The 27,271-nt window shown below is 35.4% G+C and overlaps 2 protein-coding genes across 9 annotated transcripts in view; one reads left to right on the top strand and one right to left on the bottom strand.

Annotated features, from left to right (window-relative positions):
* CCPG1 (cell cycle progression 1) overlaps window positions 1-27,271 on the top strand; it is a 69,475-nt gene that overhangs the window by 40,624 nt on the left and 1,580 nt on the right. For 3 of the 8 annotated variants that reach the window (XM_079129923.1, XM_079129924.1, XM_079129925.1), the window contains 2 exons: window positions 122-219; window positions 17,610-18,256. In XM_079129923.1, coding sequence (XP_078986049.1) covers window positions 122-219; window positions 17,610-17,710 — 199 coding nt within the window. In that variant the 3' untranslated portion in view covers window positions 17,711-18,256. Of the gene's footprint in view, window positions 1-121; window positions 1,063-17,609; window positions 18,257-27,271 lie in introns of those variants that run through there. The other 5 variants (XM_079129929.1, XM_079129930.1, XM_079129928.1 and 2 more) reach the window with 5 other exon arrangements.
* Window positions 502-27,271, bottom strand: PIGB (phosphatidylinositol glycan anchor biosynthesis class B). The gene is given in 13 exon segments (XM_079129942.1): window positions 502-1,123; window positions 1,125-1,241; window positions 1,947-2,127; window positions 4,252-4,465; window positions 9,406-9,470; window positions 10,029-10,240; window positions 11,308-11,359; window positions 14,742-14,882; window positions 18,763-18,893; window positions 21,132-21,236; window positions 25,208-25,327; window positions 25,763-25,896; window positions 26,914-27,271. Coding segments are annotated over 13 exon segments (1,626 nt in total). The 5' UTR covers window positions 27,047-27,271; the 3' UTR covers window positions 502-1,102.

The following is a 27,271-nucleotide window of genomic DNA, read 5'->3' as shown; positions in this document are numbered from 1 at the left end:
ACTATATTAACATCTGTTTGCAGAATGTTCAGATAGATTAATGGAGAAAAACATTAAAATTGTTTTTTATTTAAATAAATTGAACTCTAACATAGATGAAAAATGTGTTTACTACTTTCAGTCGACCTGATAAAAAGCAACGTATGGTAAATATTGAAAACTCCAGGCATCGAAAACAAGAGCAGAAGCACCTTCAGCCACAGCCTTATAAAAGGGAAGGTAAATGGCATAAATATGGTCGCACTAATGGAAGACACATGGCAAATCTTGAAATAGAATTGGGGCAATTACCTTTTGATCCTAAATACTGACTCATGATTAAGTTAAAATTAGAAAACCAAGCGACATGGATGCTTTCTACAATATCTGGTGTTTAAACTAAGATCAAATTATGAAGATGACAGTGTCTTTCATTTTTAAAAGTTCAGTTTGATTGCTTTCTATTCTTACACAGAAGCATCAGTCAAAAGCTTACTAACCTGCATATTCCTGTAGTTCAGCTTTGTTGAATTTTTTTTTTTTTTTGTACTGGAAAAAAGTTTCATTAAGGAAACCAGGTCTGCAACTGATTTGTGCATGAAATGAGACTTCCTTGCAGTGTTTAGCTTACAACAAGCTCAAATCATACATGACAAAGTGTAATTAACACTGATTGCATTAGATTTGCAATAGAGCTGAGAAAAGTACATTGTGATGGGATTTCATCTCTAACATTTTATAATCTTACACTTCTTGTCTTTTTGTGGGTTCAAGAGCCTGTTGACTTGTGAAGAATTTGCTGCCCTCTTAAGAGCTTGCTGACTTGTTCTCTTGTGAAATTTCTTGCACATCTGAATATTATGGAAGAAACAATAAAACTACACCATGAGGAAAACTAAAGGTCTTTATTTAAAATCTGGCATTGCATTAATATGTGATTTCTTACTTTGTGATATTTTATACAATTCCTTTCCTCAGTGATATTTGGTAAAGCAATCCATAGTGGCTTTTTGCAAATTCCATGAATCATACTTGGTATTGACTAAAATGTCTAGCAGCATCTGAATGTTTCCACCCAGAAATGTCAGTTTCTCTGGAGAAGCTCTAAACACAGTTTAGAATTTCATCTTCTGTTGAGTTCCCCATTTAACTCTTCGTTCATAGACATATATGTGACTTCCAGTTCGACCCTCTGGCAAGTGAGTGTGGAAGAAAACAGCAGTTCTCTCATAATTTCTTGAAATTAGGAAAGTACTTATTTCCTAGAAGTAAACAAATGTTTAAGTAAATAAAGGCTATATTTTGTCATACTGTTGCAAAGAATTTTAGAACTGCCTATTCTAATTGCTCCTCTGCAACGTTTTTCTTCATAAAACAAGATTTTCTTTTTAAAAAATGGGATGCATTGTGTTACATTCATATATGCACAGAGCATAATTTGGTCTATTTCATTCCCCAGCATCTCTCTTTCCCTCTTCTCCTCCTTTCCCCTGGCCGCCATCCTCTACTGCTCTCCCTTCTATTTTCATGAGATCCCCCAACCCCTGTATTTTTCCCTTTTTCTCTCTAGCTGCCACATAAAGGAGAGCAAATATAACAGTCCTTAATGTTCGGAGTCTGGCTTATTTCACTTAGTACGAGTATCTCCAGTTCCACCTACTTTCCTGAAAATGACATAATTTTGTTCTTGATGGCTGAGTACAACTTGTGTATATATAACACATTTCCTTTATTCACTTGTGATAAAACAAGGTTCTTTTAATAAAAAAATTAACTTATAATAACCAACATACCTTGACAGTTTTAGAACTGGGACTGATTTTGACTGGGAAAAAGACAAACTGTGGAATATGGAGGTTGAAAAGGACTATAAAAACAGGTTTTGTTGTCTTTTTACCTGTTTGCTAAACCTGGGGTAAATAAAAATACTGAGTTTTTTTTTTTTTTTCTTTTTCATGTTTACTTACCTCCTCCAAAACATTGAAGATGATCAAGTGAGTAGGCAGTGATGCATCATCAGGAAGCTCTTTATGTAACCAGATTAAGGGATTTAGGTAGAATGTATCTGCTTCATCAAGATACTGACTTTTTCCAGTCAAATCTGGGGGACATTGGAGAAATCTCATTGGAAGTGGACAGTGCACGTGGCTATGAGAAAAAAGTCACCATAATATTTACAAGAGGTAAAGAAACATGGTGAATGTTTTCCTATTACTCTTAAGATACATCACATAACACTTAGCAATTCCAATTAATGTGAAGAAGGAAGTCCCTAAAACAAATTATCAAACATGGAGAACATGATTCTCCACTGCAGTAATAGCATAAACGACAAGCCCAAACTAAAACATTTCAAGGAGCAAAGTAAATAAAGCAGCTTGCGGGGACTAACCATCCTCAAGCATTAGTGTACCATAAATCCAAGTGGTCTCTGGGATCAGGTAAGTTTCCTCATTATAGAGTAATTCTCTATAGGCTTATTTGTAAAGGTAGGAAAGCTGTTCATAATGAATGGAATTTTTGATTTCTTCCCTTCCTACTCTGAAAGGGGATGGATTACATCCTTAAATGAGAAGTTTTCGCCCTTTTCCCCTGACGTACTTCTGTAAGGTTAGTAATAGGAAGCCACAAATGTTCACTGATTAACAATCTATATAAGTAATGGCTTTATTGTGTGGTATAGAAAAGACTAGAGTGTAAAAAGATGGATTTGTCCCTTTAGTTCCAGTTACAATAATTTAAGTCACTTACTTAGGCAATGCAAAATGCCATGTTTTAAATTGAGGAAAAAAAACCTAACTTGATAAAAAGATTTAAAATGTTCAATTAGAGGACTGGGATGTAGCTCTGATAGAGCACTTGCCTAGCTTGTGCAAGCCTGAGTTCCATCCCAGGCCCGGGGGTGGGGACGGGGGCGGGGGGGGGGGGGAGACCCAGTTAGAAATGAAGTAAAATTATAGAGATTTATCTATGAGATACATATCAACTGAATTTATGTAAGACCTAATACTTCATGACTCATGATTTTGGAGATGAAAAGCAGAAATTCCTGACAAAAAGCTGCTAGCCTTGTAATATGGAGTGGGCATTGGGCATTTTTTTGTTTTGTTTTTTCATTATGTGCTTTGAAAAAGTGTAAGATGAGACGCTGTAATCCCAGCAACTCAGGAGGCTGAGAGAGTAGGATTGTAGTTCCAGGCCATCCTGGAGGACTTAGACCCTATCTCAAAATAAAAAGGCTAGGGATGTAGCTCAGTGGTAAAGCACCCCTGGGTTCAATCCCACTACCACACATAAAGTATAACAGCTATACAAAAGCCTTAGATATCAACCCCTATTATCATATATGAAGAATATCTTATTAACACTAGAATTCCTGTACTACCAACATGAACATGGAAGAACAGTGAATGTCCACCACTAAAGGAATACTTGGGGTCTTCCATCTAGCCTGTGGCTTTTGCAAGGCAATTCCAGCTTTCTAAATTGTATATTGGGCTGGGGTTGTGGCTCAGTGGTAGAGCGCTTGCCTAGCATGTGTGAGGCACTGGGTTCGAATCTTAGCACCACATTAAAAAAAAAAAGCATCTAAATTGTATATTAATGATTGGCACTTAAGTAGAATATTCCAAAATGTTAAATTCCTTTGACAGGAACTCCATGGTAATGTTAATTTAATGTGCACACTGACTGTCAACCCAGATTGCTTAAAGCCAGGTTTGAGTTAAACAGGCGTAGAATTTTCTTTAGGGAAGCTGGTTGCTTTGCTCCTGTACTCTTTATTAGACTATTGGTGACTAAGATAGATTCTTGAAATACAATCATAGGACCAAACGGATATCTTTTTAAATGCCTTGTGTAGTTAAGGCAACATTAGTATTTTATATTTCCTAGGAATACTTTTTTCAAGCATTAGACTGTATGCATTCCCCGATTTTTATGGATGAGACAACTGATGCCCCAACAGATTAAAAGACTGGTTTAAAACCAGGGCAAAAAGTACAGCTGCAAATCTGAACTAGAATCTAGTATTTTGAGATTAATCAAAATTGTGTAAATAAAATTTAAGCATAAATTTTTTTAATATTTTAAAAAAGTATATTTAAAAATGATTTTCATTGACACATCAAATGGTTTTTAAAGTCCACCATTATATAAACAATTGGAAGTTTAAATTTTCTCATCATTTGATCAACAATCAATTAATTGAATCTGAGAATTTTAAAGTAGTTTTATTTTCTTAATAATAATATATAGAACAAATTTTATTACCTGTAATAAGGAGTAGAGTGGCAAGGCATCATTACAAATATTGAGGCTGAAGATTTATTGGTACTGTTGTAACAGACTTTTTGAATATGACTCATGACATCAAGAGTACCTCGTTGATGAACTAAACCAGTATAGAGTGCGAGGAACATATTTGATAAAAACAGGAAACTTAAAACTGTTTTTTTCCATGTTTTCAGGTGGGCTAGTGAGTATCCTATATGAAGATAGGTACATTGAATTGTAACACTGGCAATCTTGTGGTTTTTTATATTAACTGCAAATACATTTGTAACTTTTCACAGAAACGGCATAAACTGCAATGCTGTCATAGACATTAAAAATAAGCAGTAAGTCACAATTTCTCTGACCATTCACTATCAATGTATTGTCATCTACGTCTGAATCTTTTTCTAGTAAAAGGTATTGTGATGTGGCATAAAACTTAGGGCTATTGAGTATAACATGCAGATTTTTAAGTCTTTGCGGGCTTTCAAATCATCTGACAGTGGAAGTTTACCAAGGGAACTTCAGAAATTGAAGTTATTAAAGGGGTTATTCAAGGGAGAGTGAGACACATTAGTTATATTGCTAGAATGAGTGAGCCATGAGAAGGCTAAGATCTATGGTTTTCTTACAGGGAAATAGCAGTTTCTTCAATACATATTATAAGAAAGTAGGCATATTTTATTGAAATGGCAAATAATATGGAGATACAGATTTCATTGAAATGGTCCTCTTTCAAATGACCTACCTTCAGAAAGTGATAATCACTACTACTTCAGTAATGCTTTACCTAATTTAAAATAGGAGACTCTTTCCCAGTCACTGAAGATTTGGGACTTTATATCTGGTGACTAGCTGTCAAAATATGGGGTCTTTCATTTCACACATTGGCTAACTAGTTGCTAATTGGATGCCAGACAATGCTCTCAAATACTTAATTTGCTCTTGTTATCTGGAGCTACAAAAAGATACATAAAGTAGGTATATAGAAAATTTCTAGATGAATTATGTAAGTGATAATAGTTTGCCACTGGGAAATAGGGGTAGATGATTACAAGACAACCACTAATGTATTTATTCCTGTACCATGAACATTTTGTTTTAAATAACACATGGTTTTTATCCAATTCTCATCAGATGATTTTTTTAAAAAAAGTACTATAAATCCATTATATCACAATTAATTATTTTCAAGGATAAAATCTAAAAACTTGAATACAGTTTCTTTCAGTATCCACAGGGACTGGTTAGGACACACCACTCCTCAAAGATAACAAAAATCCTCAAATGCTCAAGTCCCTTATATAAAATGATGTGCATATAACCTATGCACATTCTCCTGATTAGTTTAAATCATCTCTTGACTACTTACAATATCTAATACTATGTAAACAGTGATGTAATATTTATGGAAATAGTGATGATGGGTGATTTATAGATAATAACAATGGAAAGTCTATATCAGTACATTTTCCTGAATATCTTTGATCCTTGGCTAGTTTGAATCCGTGGATGTGGGACATGCAGAAATAAGAGTATATAAGAAGACCCTATATAAATTGGCCTTTTTAGCCATGCCTCCAAATTCCATACTATTTAGCTTGATTTAGCTTGGGTATTTAGGATGGCAGTTATTCTCCAGCAATTATTAATGAATTTCTTCTCACCAATGTATGGCTCTTGGCAGTGGAGAGCAATGGGAATACCTTTCACTAATTTCCATCACATTTATTGAGGAGTGGTGAGGATGTATCCTGGTTGGGCAAGAATTATTAGAAAAATCTAACATCAAGAAAAAAATCTGTACTATGTTCTCTACTACTTTGTACCAATTAGAAAATATATGAGTTAACCTTTCTACTTTTAAATACGCTGGGAAAGCTGTTAGGTCAGTTTAATTTCAGTGATTACATGAGAGAAAAAGTAGTTTAATTTTGGAGTTGGATTTAAGAGGACAGCTAGGGGAAATAGTGAGACTTTGAACTTTTAATCACAATGAGAGTACTGGGTAAAGACAGGTATCAGGAAGAGTTTTGGTGGCTACTTTGTTAAGGAAACAAGCTATATTTTCATTTTCTCTAATGAGAAGTAAATAGATAATGCCCCAAACAAAGATCTTTAAGTGGCATTGTAAGCATTTTATTTAGAAATAGGGAGGTAAATACCAAAATAACCTGTTAAAAGAATGTTTAAGTGATTGCTTCTGGGGAGTTCTGGGAGGGAGGACAAAGGGAAATCATTGTTCTGTTTTTTTTTTTTTTTTTTAAACAAACTATGAAATAACAATTGAAACAATGTGCATGTGTAATTCTAATAACAAGACTGGAATATAGAGAACAAAGTGGCCTAATTCCAGAGAAGCAAGTCTGCACTGGTCATGTGGTAAAAACTGATTGATACCCAACTCAGAATTGGCAGCAGGTACTGGAAACATATCAGCACAAATGAGAGGCATAAGCTAAGAATTTCAGTATTGTTAAAGCAGTAGTGTCTTACTTTTACAGATAAAGTTGAGGCACAACTTGAGACATTTAACTAAAGATCAGAACCAATCACAGGAAGTATGTTTTTAGAGTTAAGTCCTATTTATAGGACCGAGGGAAATTCAGACTAAGTAAGATAAGTTATGGCGGACTGAAAAATAACTGCTATAATTAATTATTATTCCTATGTTTGATTCCATTATTTCCCTGTCAATTGGATCTCAGTTGGATCTGGCCTGGCCTTTTGAATTGCTTTGACAAAAAAAAGTTATGAAAGTACCAGTATGCAAATTTTGAACCAGGGATCCCTCTCTGGTAACCCTGCGTATACCAAGTGAACAAGCCTCAGCTAGCCAACAAGAGGATGAAAAACAGACCAGCTGAGATGCCTTAGCCAACAACTTGGACCCCAAATATGGGGGCCCTGCCTAGGTCAACGGAGCTGTCTACCCAATCTACAGTTGATCACATGTGCATAAGTGAACACAGCAGAGATGAGAAAAACTGCACAAATGAAATGTAGACTTGTAAGTAATAGTAAATGGAATTTTAGGTCACTAAGTGCTTTTTCTTTTTTTTCCTTTTTTTTTTTTTGAGGTGGTATCTTAACTACGTTGTCCAAGCTGACCTAGAACTTGGAATCCTCCTGCCTCAGTCTCCCAATTAGCAGGGATTACAGGCACACACCACTATGCCTGGCCTAGCTATTAAGTTTTGAAGTGGCTTATTACACATCAGTGACTAACAAAGTTGTCTTATTTATATAGAAGATGGGTCAAAATAGGTCATACAAACAGAATAAGGCTGAAATTTGTGATATAACAATTTCAAGTGGTTAGAAAAGTTTCAAACTGGGCCATTTAAAACATCAAGAATTGCAATGAGAGCTGTTTTTCTGACAGTGTTTCCTGAATGTCCACAGATTTCTGTCTAGGTTAACTCAGTACTTGGCTCTATTGCCAGAACCATCTGGTAGTAAAGATCTTTTGACTCTTGGTGGAAGTACAAATTATCTAGGAATCAGAGATTCTCTGGGCCCATTTTAGAACATTAGTACTGTGTATCTGGAGAAAAAGATAACATCCTGTGAGGAGATGAAGTGTTAAGTTTCCATCCTGGAACAATACCTAACGAAAGGATGATGTGTGTGTGTGCACGCGCGTGTGTGCGCGCGCAAGCACACGGGGTGTGGGTGAACCCAGGGCCTCACACATTCTGGGCAGGTGCTTTACAATTGAACTATACTCCCAGCCCAAGAAAAGGTATTTTTATCCACTAAAAATGAGGTCTTTTTATGCTTCATCAAATTTTGAGAATTGAAATGGCCGTAATTACAGGGATCCCATCACTTAAAGATTCAAACTTTTGGACTGGGAGTGAGGATTCAGACACGTTGATATTTCTCTAAATGCTTTGTAAGAAATAGAGCACAGAAGAGGACACAGAAAAAGGCAGATTATGAACTCAAACCAAGCTCCTAAATAAACCAAACCAAACTATAAACAGACTGACAGATGGGGACACACACATATATTTATCTTCCAGTACTCTGACAATGCTTAATTATAACTAATGCTCAAGTGACTGTACAAACAAACAACTTTAAAATCTAAAGTAATTTGTTAAAGATTTTCTCTGGTAAATGGACCCACTATTATTAAAATTTGCCATATGGCTGATGTCTATTTGTATATGAGGTAATACTGTAATAACAATTTGAGAGTTTGGTTTCAGTACTTCATATATGTCACATACATAGATGTATAAATTTATCTACATTGTAGTGTACATGTGTCTGAAATCTGTAGGAGCTGATGTGTACATGGTCATAGAAGGCCACCTAACTCAATGGGTTATTTGGACTTTTTTTTTTTTTTAAAGTAAAATTAAGACTTAGGTCTCACTCCCTAGTTTTTTCCAGCCTCCAGTCCCAGATGGTTACTCATTTCCTTCCCTCCTAACCCAGTTATTTTTTTAAGGATGTACTATTGGAAGGAAGCTAAACAGTCATTTACTTTGAATTAAGTTTGAAGTTAATGAAGTTTTAATTCATAATTTTCCCCAAACCAATCAATGTAAAAATTCAGATTTTCTTCAGCTGATTCACATAAGATTTCTTAAAAAAAAAAAATCACAGGTAAAATCTACAATGCAAATACCTCATGGAAAAATAGAGAAAGGGCCAAAAATAAAATCACAGCTGTGTGCAGTGATGCATGCCTGTAATTCCAGCAACTTGGGAGATGGAGGCAGGAGGACTGCAAGTTTCAGGACAGCCTCAGCAATTCAGTGAAACCCTGTCTCAAAATAACAATTGTTTTAAAAGAAAGGGCTGGGAATGTAGCTCAGTGGTAAAGTACCCTTGGGGTTTAATCCCCAGTACAGGGATGTGGTGGGGTAGAGGCTGGAGGCGGGAAGCATAGGCATTAGTCAGTCTTAAAGGGGTAAATATTTTGTGTATAAAAGCAATAAAAACTAGTTTCAACAGCTACAAATATATCCTTATGTTTTTATCTGACTTCATAGGATATGGGAAAACGATGCAATTAACTTTAATTAATTAATTAATTCTCATTTAGCTTAGTTGAAAATAAAAGTTTAATGAGCATGTACTGTCTTTTCACTATTATTATATAATCTTTTTTTCTATTTTAATAAAAACACTTACCACAGAACACCATACAAAATGGTAAAACTGGATAGATAAACCTGAATTCTTTGTGGCCCAACATGCTATAATAAAAAAGATATTAACAAAAACATTAAGTACCATTTTATTTTGACACGATTGAGAAATTAATGTATTTAAAATGAAACAACATGATCTATGTTTTCTAAGTATTAGAGATTGAATTTCTTCAGGAATTAGTCATTATTTTGTAGTTATAAGGTAATTATGTGTTAAAACTAATATTTAATGTCAAAGTAAAATTATAAAGTACAATTACATTCTAAAAAAAATTTGTTACCAATTCAGTTAAGTAGTAGTACACAAAAGTGGAATACGGATACATAACATTTTCATTTTAGAATAGTATTTCTCTGGCCCTTCAATATTTAAAATTTTGGTATTTTTTTAAGCAAATAAAATTTGTTTAATTAAAAACTGAATATAATTCTGGTTAAGCAAACTATGTATCAGAAGTATTTATATAAGCACCAGCATAATTACTACTACTATGTCTTCTAAATCTCTGACAAACATGAGTTAATATATTAGTTTACTTTTTGAAGAAATTGATTTCATGGTAACACTCAAAACATTTACTACTTGAACAAATAAAATCTTACCTGTATATTATCAGTGTCCATAGCACAGTCACCAAAAGTATCTGGTACCTCTTTGGGGCTAGAAAGCAGCCATGAATAAAGAAGGGTAAGTGAGTACCCAAGACAACTGGAAATCCTTGACTGAAGTACCAATGCCATGGATGAGAACCATAGAATGTTCCCAAGTTCTGCAGCACATTAAATTTCAAAAAATTAAACTGAACCACAGTCCACTGGTGCAGTTGAAGGAAAAGGAAAGAAAAATGTGTTAGTGTCAAGTATTACTCTGGCATTAGGGAATTTGACAGAATCTTGATATTCAATCAGAATTTAAGTCTAATAACCAGCCAACAGTTAACAATAATTTTGATTAATGGCTATATGAAATCATTGTTTAACTATAGTTTTTTCTTCTCTAAGTACTGATGTGGTCTTTGTTATTTTTTAAAACACTAGGGTTTTTGAGATTTAAGATGAATCTGAAAAATTATGAATAAATGTTCACACACATTTTGGCAATATTTTACATCCAATTAAGAGAGAGAAAGGATCCTATAACTATAGGTTAACTATAGGTTAACCATAGTAACCTATATTTACTCTAGTACCTTAAAGTGTCACATATTACCTATTAAAATAAAACTCTACAAACATTACAATTTGAATTATAACACAAAGCAAATAATAATGATAGTAACAGGTAAAATTAAGTGCTCACTTGTGCCAAGAACTATTGTTATTTTATGTGTTATGTCATTTAATCCTATTCCCAGATAAAGGAACCATGGAAAGAAGGGTTGGAAACTTGTCCAAGATCACATGGCTAATAATGAAGACTATTAGGCTTCAATATATAGATACGTTTCCAGAGCCATAACCAACTTTTAAGAGAGAAAAAGGGAATTTAAAAACAACCAAAGGCCATTACCTACAGTTATGAGATTAAAATCTCAAACCAAATGACTCTGGAATAAAATAATTCTGGATGATTAAGAGTCAACTAAAGTCATTAAAATTCTTAACTTTTATTATTACAAACCTAACAAAAATGTAGGTATACTTCCCTTCCTTAAAAAAGACTTATGAACATCAGCTAGGAATACATTATAGCTAAGAATACAACAGCACAGCAAATTGAACCAAAAGCCTACATGAAAAATTTTTTTAATGTGTCACAGATTTTTTTTTTTAAAAGATTTGCTTCTGAATTATTAATGAATTAAAAAAAATCCAGCTTGAGGTTTTGGCACAATAAATGGTCAAAATAAAGTAGCTGTTAGCTTAATATATTTTTACTTACTTGACCAAAAAAAATACGATCAATTATTAGAGATAAGCTCAAAGTTACAAATCTGAAAAACAAGAAAGAGAATGGTGATTCACTTTCTGAGCATGCTAAAGATCCGATATTGCTATATGGTTTTTTGCATGTATTTTACATTAAATGCCACTTCAAAAATGATTTACAATTTCACCAAATAAATATGGATGTGTACATTCTGAAAGATCTTCACTGACGAGAACACGCATTTGAGCAGACTTTTTTTTTTTCCCCCCAATGCTAAGGATCAATTCCTGGGCTTTATGCATGCCTGACAAGGGCTCTGCCACTGAGCTATGTACCTCTCCCTTAATTTTTTTTTTAATTTAAATTCTGAAAAGTTGCCCACGTTGACCTCAAACTTGCAATCCTCCTGCCTTACCTTCTGAGTAGCTGAGATTACAGGCCCGCGTCACTATGTCCCCAGCTAAGCAAACCTCTGAATATAAGCACTATATTTTCTATTGCTACATAACAGGTTACCCCAAAACTTGGCAACTTAAAAATATGAATATTTATAGTTCATGTGGGTAAAAAATCCAAGTGTAGTTTGGCTGAGTTCCTCTGGCTCAAGGTCTCATGAATTGCAGACAAGCTCTTAGCTGAGGCTGTAGTTTTTTATATGAAAGCTTAACTGGGGAGGGAAGAGAAAAGGGCTTCTGAATTCACATGGTTACTGCTAGGGTTCATTCCCTTGACATGTGGCCCTCTTCTTACTTCATGGCATAATGACTGGCTTCCTGCAAGTAAGACATACACCCAAGATGGAAGACAGTCATTTTTTGGAGGTGACATTCCATCACTTCTGCTATATTCTACTCATTAGAATTGAGTTGACAAATCTAGCCCACTAAAGAAGAGGGGGTTATCTGATAGCATGAGTTTTACCTTTTTTGAATTTTATAAGAATGGCATCATATCATATGTACTCTCATTTCTAGTTTCTTTCAATCATCATGCTTGTGAGATTGAACTGTGTGGCTTTTGTATGCTGTAGTTCATTCATGTACAGTTACAGTGTGTGTAACTGTGTATACCACACACTTTCTTTATTCTGTTAATGGACACTGTGCTTCCCATTTTCAGATATTATAAACAGCGTTGTTAGGAACATTCTTTTACAAATCCTTTTGTGTTCATTAATCTGTATTCCCTTTGGGTATATACCTAGAATTAGAATTGCTTAGTCTAAGCCATCAGCTTGAATAAATGCTTACAGTTTTCCAAAGTGGTTGTACTAAGTTACATTCCCACAGGAGTAAGTAAGTGTTCCACATTGTTTCCCACCATTGGGGTAGGTGTATAGTCATGGAGGTTTTAATTTTCATTTTCTTCATCATGTGAGTGTATTTAATTTGCTGGTCATTTGGATATTTTTAAGTAGCTGCTCAGGTATTTGATAATTTTTTCTATTGAAGTATCTTTTTCTTATAGATTTTTGCAAGCTTTGTATCTAATCTAGATATGAGATTATATATATTAAGATAATATATATTAAGATCTTCAGATGGGTAGCTGCTTTTTTACTCTCTTAACGGTGAATCTAATGAACAAACTTTCCTTGCACTATTTCTTCATAGTCTTAATTACTTTAACTTTGTAGTAAGTCTTAATATCTAGCAGTATAAATCTGCTAACATTTTTTTCCCCTCTAGCTATTCTTGGCCTATTGCATTCCACTTAAAAGTTTACAATCAGCAGGGAACAGTGGCACATGCCTGTAATCCCAGTGGTTGGGGAGACTGAGGTTGAGGCAGGAGAATCCCAAGTTCAAAGTCAATCTCAGCAATTTAGAGAGGACTTAAGCAATTTAGTGAGACCCTATCTCAAAATAAGAAGTAAAAAGGGCTGGGGATGTTACTCAGTGGTTAAGTGCCACTGGGTTCAGTCCCCTAGTACCAAAGAAAAAAATGTTCACAGCCTAACAGTTCACTCACACACGCGCGCACACACACACACACACACACACACACACACACACACACTACATATATTACATATTATATAATTGTAAATAATATATTATTTTGTAAATATTGTTTTTCTCAAATGTCTAACCAACTGTAGTGTCCAAGTGCAATTAATATTTGTGTATTATCATCTATTCAATGAACATGCTTAACTAATTAGTTATAATAGTTTATGTTCTTTTAGATTTTCTATACATAGAATCATGTCATATGGCTTTACTTCTTCCTTTCCAACCATTTAGTTGCTTTTCTTACTGCCCTAGCTAGGATGTGTACTGCTGAACAGAGGTGGAGATAAGCATTCTCATTATCTTCCCCAATCTCAGAGGGAAATTTTTCAATACTTCCACACTAAGTATGACTTTGCTATAACATTTTATAGGAAATCATTATATTAATGAGTCCCTTCTCATTGCTTGTTTTCTAAAGAGCTGTCTTTTAATTTTGCTTCAAATCATGATGGGGATTTTAATTTTATAATTTCCTTTTCTGTGTCTACTGAGAAAATCCTAAGATTTTTCTTGTTATGTTAATATCTTAATATTAAATCAACTTCATATTCCTAGAATAAGGCTAAGTTTGTGCTATAGTCCCCTTTTTAATATCACTGGATTCAATTTGCTAAAATTTGTTTAGGATTTTTTACATTCACGTTTATGAGAGATACTGGTCTATACCTGCCTTTTGTTATATTGTGGTATAAAGGACATGCTCTTTTCATTAAAGGAGTTAAGAAGTGTTCTTGTTTTATTCTGTGGAAGAATTTATGTAGGTTGATTAATGTTTCTTCTTTCTTTCTTTCTTTCTTTTTTTCCCCTTTTTTTCTTTCTTGGTACTGGGGATAGAACCCAGAGCCTCCCACATGCTGGGCAATCAGTCTACCACTGAGCTACTTCCCCAGACCTTTAAATCTTTTTTTTTTTTTTTTTTTTTTTTTTAATTTTGAGACAGGGTCTAGCTAAATTGCTTAAGCTGGCCTTCAATTTGCAATCCTTCTGCCTCAGCCTCCTGGGAAGCTGGGATATGAATATAAAACATGCCAGGTGCAGTGGCACATGCTTATAATTCCAGTGACTCAGGAGGTTGAGGCAGGAAAATCACAAATTTGAGGCCAGTCTCAGCAACTTATTGAGACCCTACCTCAAAAAGTAGAGGGTTGAGGGTGTAGCTCAGTGATAGAGTGCCCCTGGGCTTAATACCCAGTACCACTGGGGTTGGGGTTTTGTGTGTGTGCGTGTGTGTGTGTGTGTGAAATTATTTATACACACACACACACACACATTTATATAAAAAACTTGAAAATATTCTATTTCCTTGGACTAAGAGTTCTCAATGACATTATAATATAATAATAACTGAAAGATACAAAATCTTATTCATCATCATTTACAGGTTAGTAAAATTAATAGATTATATCTATCTATTAGACATAAAGATACTTACCCTACAGGTAAAAAGTGATATAGAATAAGATCAGCTTTTCTCTGTTCTTGCCAGAAATGCCTGAAGAGCAAAGGCATCCATGGAATGACAGCTGTGGGACGAATTATGAAGGCAAGTGCCACCAGGGAAGAATATTTAACACTACAAACAAGGAAAATGTATTATCCAGACAACTGAGAAATTAGTTTTGAAGTTAATCTACTGTTTAAACTGTGATAAAGCTTTTTTTTTTTTTTAAATGACAGCATTTTCCTTTTGGTATAAATTGCTAAATGAACTTTGGCAAGTTACTTGTATTTTCTGTGTCTTAGTTTTTTTTACTTGTAAAGAGAGGTAACATCTAGAGACTTTTCTAGCTCTAATTTCCTAATTCTAGTATTTTCATTTGAGGAAGTATCCTTTGTGTTAATGCTTGTCTTATTACTGAAAAGTATATTTTTGGTACCAGGGATTCAAATCAGGAATGCTTAACCACTGAGCCACATCCCCAGCCCCTTTTTATTTTTTATTTTGAGATAGGGTCTCACTAATTAGCTAGGGCCTAACTAAATTGCTGAGGCTGACTTTGAACTTGTGATACTCCTACCTCTGCCTCCCAAGCTGCTGGCATTACAGGTGGCACCATCATACCCTATTATATTAAGTTTTAATGTCACAACTGTGCCAGTTACTTTCATGACAAAAACGATCAAGTTTCTTCTAAGAGACTATAAGAAAGTCACATAAAACCTTTTTCTTTTTCTAAGAAAAAACATGCATGTTTAAAGAAGCATCAGAATTAGTAAATAATGGCCTTCTGAGTACGTGATTGTGTTCTGAAAGTAAGCTAATTCTATCCAACTGAAAGATGCATATATGCAACCAATAAAAAGTCTACTATAAAAACCTATATAATCCTGGATACAAATGTGGATTTTTACTGATAGGACTTTTCTTAGTAAATGGCTGAAAGAGATGATATAATAATTTAATTATGAGGCCTACAGATAGAAAATTATTATGTGGAAAATACTTAGCTGTGCTAAAATGCAAAAGCAATCAAAACAAAACAATGTTGCTAGCATTATATACATGTTAACTGTAAAAATAACTATTAAAAAATCCCTAATATTAGTGAGGATGAAAGAGCAAAGATAACCAATTCAAAGGCTTATAGAAATGAGGTAAGTAACAAAAATGGTGATGTAGGTTGGGTGGAGATTATGTAATTGTCATAAAGGAATCCTAGCTCAGAATGTTGCTACACCTTCCAATTTGTAAAGAGAAATCAGAAATCTAGGTTTTGTCTTTTCTTTTTGTGGTGCTGGAGGTTGAACCCAGGTCTTGGCCATCCTAGGTTAACAATTCTACCATTGAACTACACCCAGCCCCAGAAATCTAGATTTTAATGTAAGATCTTCCAATTTTAAAAACTTTGCCAAGTAGTTTATTAAAAAAAAAAAAAAAAAAACTGTATGTGTGAAATAAAGCATACTTATGGCTTGGTTTGATAGGCAGACTGTTTAAATACAACTTCTAGTAGTGAAACTACACAGAGGATTCCCAAATATATAATTCTTGTCTTGACCTTACTCTAGGTTTTCAGACTTACAAAATATTTTACTCCTTTCTGAACCTTTCTACCATAGATTGCATACTGCCACTCAAAATCAAAGTTTTTGGCAAAACCCCCATAATGCCCCAAACCTGTTCATTGTACAGTGTGTGTGTGTGTGTGTGTGTGTGTGTGTGTGTGTGATGGAACCCAGTGTGTGAGCTCTACCACTGAGCTACATCCCCAGTTCTTTTTTTTTTTTTTTTTTTTCTTGAGACAAGATCTTGCTAAGTTGCCAAGGTTGGCCTTGAATTCGCAATCTTCCTGCCTCAGATTCCTGAACAGCTGGGATGGGGATGGGCATGGACATGTGCCACTATCCCTGGATGTATACACTATTCAATGGTAGTATCACTTGGTTTTGTTCACCTTAACATTTTGGAGTCATTTTCTCATCCTATGCATCCACTTTTGTTTCCTTCCCATTCCCTCTCTCATCGTTTTACATCAAATTCTGTCACTCATCTGCAACCTTTCCATCATTTTTTTTGTATTGCCCAGAAATATTCCTTTATTTAACAATACTGTCATCAATACTTAATGATTTTTAATAGACCTTAGGTCACACATTTTATACAGATTTTCGTTTAATTCTGAAATGGTTTTATTACTTTCATTTTATAGAAATCAATGCTTAGAATATTCTCACATCATCCTTTAAGGAATCTTTCATTTATAATACTTGTGTTTTTAAGGAGTGTGTAAAATATTGTTTTATTGTTAAGTCTGGATTATTGTCATGCTTTTATGGAAAAGAAGTTTATGGGCTGGGGAGATAGCTCAGCTGGTAGAGTGCTTGCCTTGCAAGCACAAGGCCCCGAGTTTGATCCCCAGTACCGCAAAAAAAAAAAAAAAAAAAAAAAAAAAAAAATGTTCATAGTAATCCTTTTGTACATGACCTTCCTTTCCTGACTGAGTCAGGGGAGGGCACCTGAGGCAATACAGTTAAAAAAAAAAAAAAGCTATGTCCAAATGAAGTCAATGACATTTAATAGACCTAATCAAATTATCTCAAACCTAACATGAGATACAAAGAAAGTTGGGTAACTGGTAGTGAGACCAGAAGTGGACAGAGACCATTTAAGTCCCAAAATGATGGGTGACTAAAAACAAAGATTCACAGAGTAGGCTGTAAAGGCATAACAGTCAGTGCTTATTCTTGTAGTTCAGAGATTGTAATGCAGAAATAATCTTATCCCAACAACATTTTATAAGGGAAGAGTGGAGACCAGAGTTTTTACCAGATTTCCAAATTTTGGCTTTCTCTCTTTCAGTGTATCCTAAATATTGCTACTATAAGAGAATTCTTTTGAAATCGGATTTGATGTCATTCTCCTCAAAAACCTGCAATGGTTCACTACTACCTAAAGAATAAAATCCAATTTCTGAAGAAAGGCAGAGTCCCATTCTAGCCTCATCCTTCTTCTCTTCTTCCATATATCCTTCTATACTCCAGCTACTCTGCATAACCTGCCTTCACTGAAGCCTTTTTACAGCTCTATGCTTTAGTTCTTCTTGTTCTCTTTGCTTCATATTTACTTCCCCAGTTTACATGAATCCAAATTGGGTCAGAGTGTTTTCTGACTGCTCTTCCAGATGTGTTCTCCATACTTTCCCTGCTGTGTGTTGGGAGGCTGACCTGCATGGCATAACATCAATGGTCTAATGGTCTGCCTTATTTTCTGGCTTCTGATTGGTTTGGGTTAACTGAAAGATGGGAGGGGAGTGATTTGGGATTATTTATTTTCTTGGCTGTCTCCTGGCTGCTGCTAAAGGTTGGCTATGTCTGACTCCTGTTGAAGCTTTCTCTTAATAGTTACAGCTCTGTGTGGATCCCAGTAACTGTTTCTTATCCTAGCTCCTTGAGCCAGAGATAAAAGAATTTCTGTTGTGACTAGCCCTGGAGTACTGTGGTATTTTATTTTTAAAAATTTTTTTAGATGTTGATAGACCTTTATTTTGTTTATTTATATGTGGTGTTAAGAATCAAACCCAGGGGGCTGGGGAGATAGCTCAGCTGGTAGAGTGCTTGCCTCGCAAACACAAGGCCCTGAGTTCGATCCCCAGTACCGCAAAAAAAAAAAAAGAATCAAACCCAGGGCCTCACACATGCTAGGCAAATGTTCTACCACTGAGCCACAACCCCAACCTCAACCTCAACCTCCGTGGTATTTTTTATTGGCTTTTCTATGTATTGTCTACATCTTTGTAAATAGTCCTTTTATTAAACTCTTAACTATCCAGATTGAATGTATTATCTGTTTCCTGATATGCTATACCCACTGAATCTGTGGTTCTCATAACTCTGACTTAATGGTAGAACACTAGGGGGTCTAGTGGATATTACAATATATTGATATTTAAGATTTTTCAGAAAAAGCATGCTTTAGACATTTATACACAATTATTGGCAGTAATATATCTCACCTGTTTATAGACTTTGAACCTTCCAAAGGATAGTAGAAAAGGGCAATTATAGTAAGACCAGTTTCCATGGTGTTTGTAAGGGTTCTGGTACAGCAATACCATGTGAACCAAGAGCACAACTGGCAAAAAAACTAAGAAAAATTATATGAGAAATAAGTATGAAGTAAGAAATGGAAAGATTTAATATCATCTTCTAAAGGAAATAGCAAGTCTAAGTCTAAATATTATAAAAGCTACATTAAATTAAAAGAGAAAGGATTTTAAAAGTAAATAGGGCTGCCCAAACATTGTTTTCAAGAACTTAAATCAAACACAGGTATACCAAATCGGATTTGTATTTGTCAATGAATTTATACTTTCAGATGCATTTTTATGGCATTGCATTTGATTTAAATCCCAATTCCTACTAATGAAAGGCATAAAGTACAAATTCTTTTATGGTACAATTTATAGATAGACTGAAATTCATAACTAGATTCTGTCAGCCAGTAGGCCTCAAATTGTCTTACAGTACTGACAGTATTTTGAGTGTCTGTAATTGACCTTGGTTTGGAATGCTGCCCAATTCCTTCCTTCCTTCCTCCCTTCCTCCCTTCCTCCCTTCCTCCCTCCTTCCCTTCATTTCTACCAGGGATTGAACCCAGAGGTGCTTAACCACCCACAAGCCCTTTTTACTTTTGTGACACTAATTGCTTAGGGTTTTTACCCAATTTTTTTTTCTTTTTTGGTTGTGCTGGGGATTGAATCCAGGGTCCTGCACATGCTAGGCAAGCACTTACCACTGAGCTACACCCCCAGCCCTGTTGCCCAATTTCTGGATGAAAAAATTCAGACAAAATAAGGGAGCAAAAAATGTGAGGATGTGCTGGGTATGGTGGCGCATGTCTGTAATCCCAGCAGCTTGGGAGCCTGAGGAGGGAAGATCTCAAGTTCAAAGCCAGCCCCAGCAAAAGCCAGGTGCTAACCAACTCAGTCAGATCCTGTCTCTAAATAAAATACAAAACAGGGCTGGGGATGTGACTCAGTGGTTGAGGCCTCTGAGTTTAATCCCCAGTACCCATTTCCCCCTGTAAAAAAGTCAGGATGCATTATTCAATTTTAATTTGAAAACTGGCTAAATTAATAAATCAGGTTTTGGAGGAACATGTAAACAAGCATCAATAAGTCTAGAAAACAGATGTCTTAAAAGTAAATTATTAGTTGAGGCAAGGATCGTTAAGCATGTAGTACTAGCTTCCCATCTCTTCAAATATACCTTTAAAAAAATGTTCCAATTTTCATGAAGTTAAAGGTTTTTCCTAACTAGAAGACTCTAACAACAGTTTTGCTACTTTGGAGGAACGATTTTAAAAGCATCATGAACTTTGCCTATTATTTTCAGTCTTTAATAATGTACATAAAATATAAGCACAAAATAAAAAGCCTGACTTACTTGCTAATGTAACCTGTTTTATTTATGCAAAATACAATGCTTGTGGAAAAATGTCCTTTCTCCAATTTGCTAATAAATTATATTCCAGAAATGTATTAATAGGTTACTTATAATTTGGAACATATTTCCAATACAAACAATATTTAAAAGATATTAAGATTTCTAAGCTGTCTCATATTTATTTAATTTTATAAAGAGCCAAGTGAAGCAAAAAATATTACTACAGAATCCAGTGGCTCTTCAGGATGTGATTTAAATAGGAAAACCCATTCATGATTTGAATGTGAGATGTCAGGAATTTATCTCCCCAATTTGAAATAAGTCAAATGACAGAAAGTGTTCTATACCATACTCTCTCCCTTCTAGGAGTCCATCTATTTCAAACATGCCAGCTGGGGGTGAAATAGTGTTTTTGTGCAAAGGTTAAGTCTCAGGTAGCTGAAGGTATAATGAGCCAAGGTTGTAGAAAGCGGCAGTTCTTTGTGAGATAGGCAGTGATTTAGAACCATTCCTACTGCTTTTTTTTTTTTTTTTCCAAGTATATCATTTTATTTTTTGTCAGTGCTGGGGATTGAACCCAGGCCCTCTTCCATGCTAGGCAAATGCTCTACCACTAAACTATATCTCTAGCCCCTTCCTACTGAATTCTATGTAAAGTGAGGCAAGAAGTCTTGACAGTTTTGAGGAGTTAAGGGGTTCCAAAGGTCTCCTACAGTTTAGCTTCTCATAAGGTATGGTTTCCACTAATCATGGCTCAAGGAGAGATATGTCATATGTCACTTGCATTTTATTGTTCTTAATTATGGAAATACCTCTACAAAGTTCTATGAATTATCTTTTAAAGTTATTTGGGGAATCATTAGTTTTTTCCACATGCTTTATACCCACATTAATGAAATTAACTAGCATATAGTTTCTAAAGTATTTAAGGACTTACCACCCATCTAGCCACTTCCTGGTTTTCTAGTTGCTTCATTAATGAGTAAAGCCTCATGTCTGCTAGAGCAGACAGAAGGGCTTGGGCAAGCCTGGGAGTCCAGATCTTCATTAAGTTAAAAAGAAAAAGAAGTTAAACACATCTCTTGGCTATAATGAATTATTATAAAAATCAACAAGCTGATCCAACTATCAATTGAAAGTCATTTCTAGTACAAAAACAGACACAATGTATTATTGTGTTCTTCGTAAAAAATTCATGTTTTCTAGAAAAATTACATTAATTTCTCATGGACATACCAAAGGTAGTTTCACCATTCTCATTTTTCTGTTTTCATACAGGTTTCATATATATACTTTATACATGTTTCATATACATAAGAAATATGTGAGAATACATATCTTACAACACTAATTTTAATATAAATTAACTAGTAAACCATTTTATTGAGATTTATTTTAATATATATATTTTTTGTAGATAGACACAATACCTTTATTTTATTTATTTATTTTTATGTGGTGCTGAGGATCGATCCCAGTGACTCACACGTGCTAGGCAAGTGCAGTATCACTGAGCTACTACCCTGAGATTTATTTAGAAGTATAAATATATTTCCATTAGCATATAATAGGTTTTTAATTTTTCTTATAATCAAATATTTGTGGTACTATATACTGGTACTTTACATATATCGGCTTATTCAGTTTTAATAATCTGAGTTAGGTGCTGTTTTATCCTGTTTTATAAATGAGAAAACTGAGGTACAGAGAGATTAAGTAATTTTCTCAAGGCCGCAGAGCTAATTAGCAAAAAAACCCAGAATTCAAAAGCAGGTGTGTCTTTCACCAAAGCCTGTGCTTTTGCTGCTAAATTATACTGTTTTCCCATCCTACAATATAGAAAATAAGATGATAGATTATTTAGGGTTTAAAAAAAAAAAAAAAGCTGGGTATTGTGGTGCATGTCTGTAATCTCAGTGGTTTGGGAAGATGAGGTAGGAGGATTCCAAATTTGAGGCCAGCCTCAGCAATTTAGTGAAGCTCTAAGCAATTCTGTAAGAACCTGTCTCAAAATAAAAATAGGCTGTGGATGTGGCTCAGTGGTAAAGTGCCCCTGGGTTCAATCCCTCATACCAAAATAACCCAAAAAACCAAAAAAAATCCCAAAGTAATACAAAAAAATAAAAAACCCTCCACAAGTAATTTATAGTCAGTATTCAAATGACATTAAAGAATAATTTATGATTAAATTAAAAGAAACTAAAAAACTGGGCTGTGGCTCAGAGATAGTGTGCCTGCCTAGCATTCATGAGGCCCTGGGTTCCATCCCCAGCACCACAAAACAAAACAAAAAGACCACCCCAAAACAGAAAAAGATATTAAAGAGTGAATGTATTACAATTAAATTACAGTTATAGCATTAGCATGTCTGAGAGTTTTCTTTTTTTAAATGTGCCATAGTTATCACTGTCAGAGCACAATTTAATCTTGGTTGTTTAAAAGATGTGTTTCTAAAAACTATGTGAATTTGCATTTTTGTTGAGTTACACTTTATTTCACATTATAATTAGAGCTGTTTGACTTTCAGTTGTCAGTGGCTTCTAACACCTTAGCTTCTTTGTCAGTTATATGTAAATAAATGCTCTTAAAAGCTTAAGAATTTAAGGTAAGCTGTACTTCTTAATTCTACTTAAACTGTGCCCTGTAAAACACAGTGAAGGTACCTATATACATACCTTCCATTTACTCTGCATAGGGAGCTATAAGCTTCATCCTTACTTCCCAGGCTCCTGAAAGCAGTTCATATGGAAAGTCAGTATGGCTATAAACTTAGTATGAGCCAAAAGTGTGTGGTACTTACTAAAAAGCTAAAAGAATCCCTGTGCACTGAGAACTGTGTAGTTTTAAAAAAAATTCATTATATATGTATTCGTTCTAATTAGTTATACATGACAGAATGCAATTTAACGCATAATACATAATGGAGTATTACTTCTCATTCATCTGGTTGTACACGATGTAGAGTTACACAAGTCATGCAATCATATATGCAAATGGGTAATAATGTCCCATTCATTCTATTATCATTCCTTCCCCCATGCCCTCTCCCCTCCTTTCATTCCCCTCTGTCTAGTCCAAATTACCTCTATTTTCCTCCCCACTTATTGTGGACTAGCATCTGCATATCAGAGAAAACATTTGGCCTTTGGTTCTTTGTGATTGGCTTATTTTGCTTAGCATAATATTTTCCAGAGAACTGTGTAGTTTTTATAAATTTAAAGGCCCCACTATAATTTGAACTAATTACCCTAGTCTTCAGTATTGTGCTCAGTTTGGAGGTCTACATTTTAAGGTGGGTATGAGTGAAATATTAGGTGTTTACAGGATACTGTCTATGATTATGAGGTTAATAGCTAGTCTGGATAAAGAAAAAATTTTAAGAGCTTGTTATAGTTTGGATCTGGAATATACCCCCAAGACATGTGCCAAAAGCTTGGTTGCCAGACTGTGGTACTACTGAGAGGTGGTGGAGCCTTTAAGAGGTGGGGCCTAGTAAAAGGAAGTTAGGTCATTGGGAGTGTGCCACTGAAGGAGACAGTGGGACCCTGGCCTGTCCTCTTTTTCTGGGTTTCCTGAATGCTGTGAGGTGAGCAGCTTCCTCTACCACACACTCTCTTCTTGATTTACTGGTAATCCCCAATCCAACTAACTAAGGACTAAAACTTTCAAAACAGTAAATCAAAACTTTCCTCCTTTTAAAGTTGATTACATCTCAGGTATTTTGTTAAACACTTCTCTGGTTCACTGGAAGGTCCATTGAAGGTTGAGGGCAGTGGATAGGTCTTGGAGGAATAGTAAATTTTTCTGTCTTGAAAAGACCCTTTCATTCATAATTTAATCTATTTCTGGGATGTCCTTGACAACACCATGTATATTTGCCTAGAGTTCCAGATGGATACCCTGCATAATTTAGAAGCTAGTCATTAACTCTGAGAGGAGAACAGTGAGTTCACACCTTTTAAAGTCTACCTATGTAAATGGGAGAAGTTCTGCTATTGCTCTAAATTCTCTTTCCCTGTGATTGTCATGTTGTTTCATTGTTCTGATCCTCATTTCTTTGTAATGGGGAATCAAATATCAGTTCAAAGAAGAAGATACAATACCCCCTAGAACATCAGTGTCTTTCTAGGCTCCAAAAAGCACCCCAATATTTGGAATACTGAGCCACTAGCCCTCTAACTGAAAAACGGATTAGGCCTAAGCTTCTAGTCCAACCTGATGATGGCTTAAAAGATCTAGAATGTGAGGCTAGAGAAAAATTTGCACTACTCGTCCTCCTTTGTGAGCTTTCTTGGGAACTGATCCAGTAACTCAACATCTAGGAATTCTAATCCTATTTACTATTGATGGCCAAGTAAAAAAACACTGATCTCAAGTGATTCTTTATGAAGGAAGTATACTTCTAAAATTTAAATAATGCATATATACAAGTTATTTTGAAAATCTGCATATATTAACAAAATTTCTCACAGTAGGGCACTTTCATGCTCCATCTTGTGTTCTTTTGGGGTGAGGTGGTACTGGGGATTGAACCAAGGGGAGTTTTTCCATCAAGCTATATCCTCAGTCCTTTTTATTTTGGAGAAAAGGTCTTGCTAAATTACTTAGGACCTCACTAAATTGCTGAGGTTGGCCTCAGATTTGTAATTCTCCTGCCTTAGCCTCACAAATGGCTGGGATTACAGGCCTGCACCACTGCACCTGGCCCCAGCCCTTTTATTGCTCAGAGTCTTAACTAAATTCTGAGGCTGGCCTGGAAATTTGATTCTTCTGCCTCAGCCTCCTGAATCACTGGATTACAGACATGCCCCACTGCCCCTGCTCAGTTTGTATTTTGTATGTCTTCGGTATCTGTGGGCTTCCTAGGTGTGGCTGGACTTTAGCAACAGTAGCCTTTTAAAAACAAACTTCATGGTACCAATAATATAACTTAGTTAATACCAATTAACCCTTGGAAAAATGATAGAATACATGTTTTTAATAACTGTTTTGATCACTTTTATTTAAACTTACCAGCAGCTGAACACTATCTTTCCCCAAAAGATGCAGAATCTTGTAAATGCTTGCAAAGATTAAGGGGTAAGTATAACCCCTCAATCTTTCTGTCCATTCCCAGGTCATATAACCATAATTAGTAATATTAAGGATTAAATGTCAAATAGTATTGAAACAATCTATTTACACTTCCATATATAAAACAATGTTTTATTCTTTGACATTGAAATTTTAAAACCCAGTATTTTATGTTGGATATCAGAATTAAAACTTCATTTGGCCAACTAAATGCTCTGACTGCTTCAAGACAGAAATGTGTTTTTTACTTTACCCGAATCTGCCAAGTATGAGCATTGTGGGAATATACACACTAAAGAATGTGTCATGTATATTAAATTTCTTCTATTATATAGAAGATATTTATTATTTTCTTATATAGAAGAAATTTTGGCATTCAACAATGATATAATTTGATAAGCTGAAATTATGAGAAAATGTGTAACCGAAAGTGAAACTCAATTCCTATGATAAATACACATTCATAGTCTGGAAAAGAAACTAGAAAGGATATTTGAAAACCATGTGATGTGCAACTTCAAGAGACTGCCAGTATTCATCTGGAACGAAACTTGTCTGGACCAAAAAGCAGTTAAATATTCGTAAAGCAATGGTAAACAAAACCAGATAAATGTTTTCTCCAATAAGATCTGAAAAACAAAACAATAAGCAATTGTGGCAAAAAAGACTGGTATTCCACTTGCAGAATTTACAATCTATGGTTCAGGTTGGCCCCTAACTTAGCCTCTGTTAAGGCATAATGGTGAACTCTAAAAGTAGACTAGGGCTGAAAGGTACACTAGGACCAGAGCCTCACAACTGGGTGATGTCCACTCCTTTCATTTAAACCAACTTGTCTTGCAACTTACTGTACAGAAAGAATATTGAGATAAATACTGGAAAAAGGGACCGGGTTAACTAAGCCCGCAGGTTAATTGGATTACCCTACATGTGTGTCTAATGAAGGACTCCAGCAAACAAATTACTAATTAGAATACAACTCTCTGTCAAACAATGGAATTTAAAATGTTTATCATCATGATCAGTAGTAGTAATAGTAGTAGAGTAGAAGCCAAAATCACTTTACCACTGAGCTACTTTTTTTTTTTTTTTTGAACCAGGGTCAAACTAAATAACTGAGGCTGGCCTCGAATTTGCAATCCTCCAACAGCCTCCGGAGTCTCTGGGATTACAGACGTGCAACACCAACCCAGTTCCTCTGTATTTTAAAATCCCTTTTTGCTACTTAATGTATGCCAGTTACTGTGATAATTCCTTTACATGTATCTCATTTAACCCTCAAAACAATGCTATGGGTTAGGTATTATTAGCTCCATTTTACATACGAGGAAACTAAGACTCAGAATTACATTGCCTTGTCCAGAGTAAAATGTTGTAGAGGCTAAACATTCAAACTCAGGTCAGCCGGCTGATGCACAAGTCTGCTCAACCATAAATGGGCAGATTGTACGCCAGTTTTTTAAAAATATACGAATTTAGTTACCAACATTTAAAAATCAATTTTATATTAAAGTCTACATTTCCAGCATTCAACTCTATTTAAGGTCTGGAAACACTGGGCGCAACTGGTTAACTGGCTGACAGTGAAAAGTAGGGTGCTTCCTTCTGGATCGGGCTGAAGTTCTCCATACAGTCCCCTCACTCACCTCCGCGGCGCCGGTTCTTGTCCTGGGCGCTGACATACAAGGTGGACTTTCTCTTTCGCAGCTTCGTCTTCTCGTGGGAGCGGTTCTGGAGGGCGCGGAAAGCAAGGCTGCGGCCGCCACCTTCCGGCTCCATTTCCCTCCTTCTTGGAGGCCCGCTGAGGTTCCCCAGCAGCCACCTTCCAAGGACGGAAGGAAGCTGGAGAAACGCGCGCGCTGCTGCACTAAGTTTGGCCTTTGCGAGTAGCCGTCGCAGACGCGGAGGTAGCCCGGAAAGGGCAAGTCCTCACGCCAAGCTGCAAGGTGGTCCTCGCCGCCGGGGGCTGCACGTTGCGTCTGCGCCGTTACGCTCTGCCGAGAG

This window comes from Sciurus vulgaris (assembly GCF_902686455.1).
Source record: "Sciurus vulgaris genome assembly, chromosome: 2".
Taxonomy (NCBI): Eukaryota; Metazoa; Chordata; class Mammalia; order Rodentia; family Sciuridae; genus Sciurus; species Sciurus vulgaris.
This window is presented reverse-complemented; position numbering and strand designations above follow the sequence as displayed.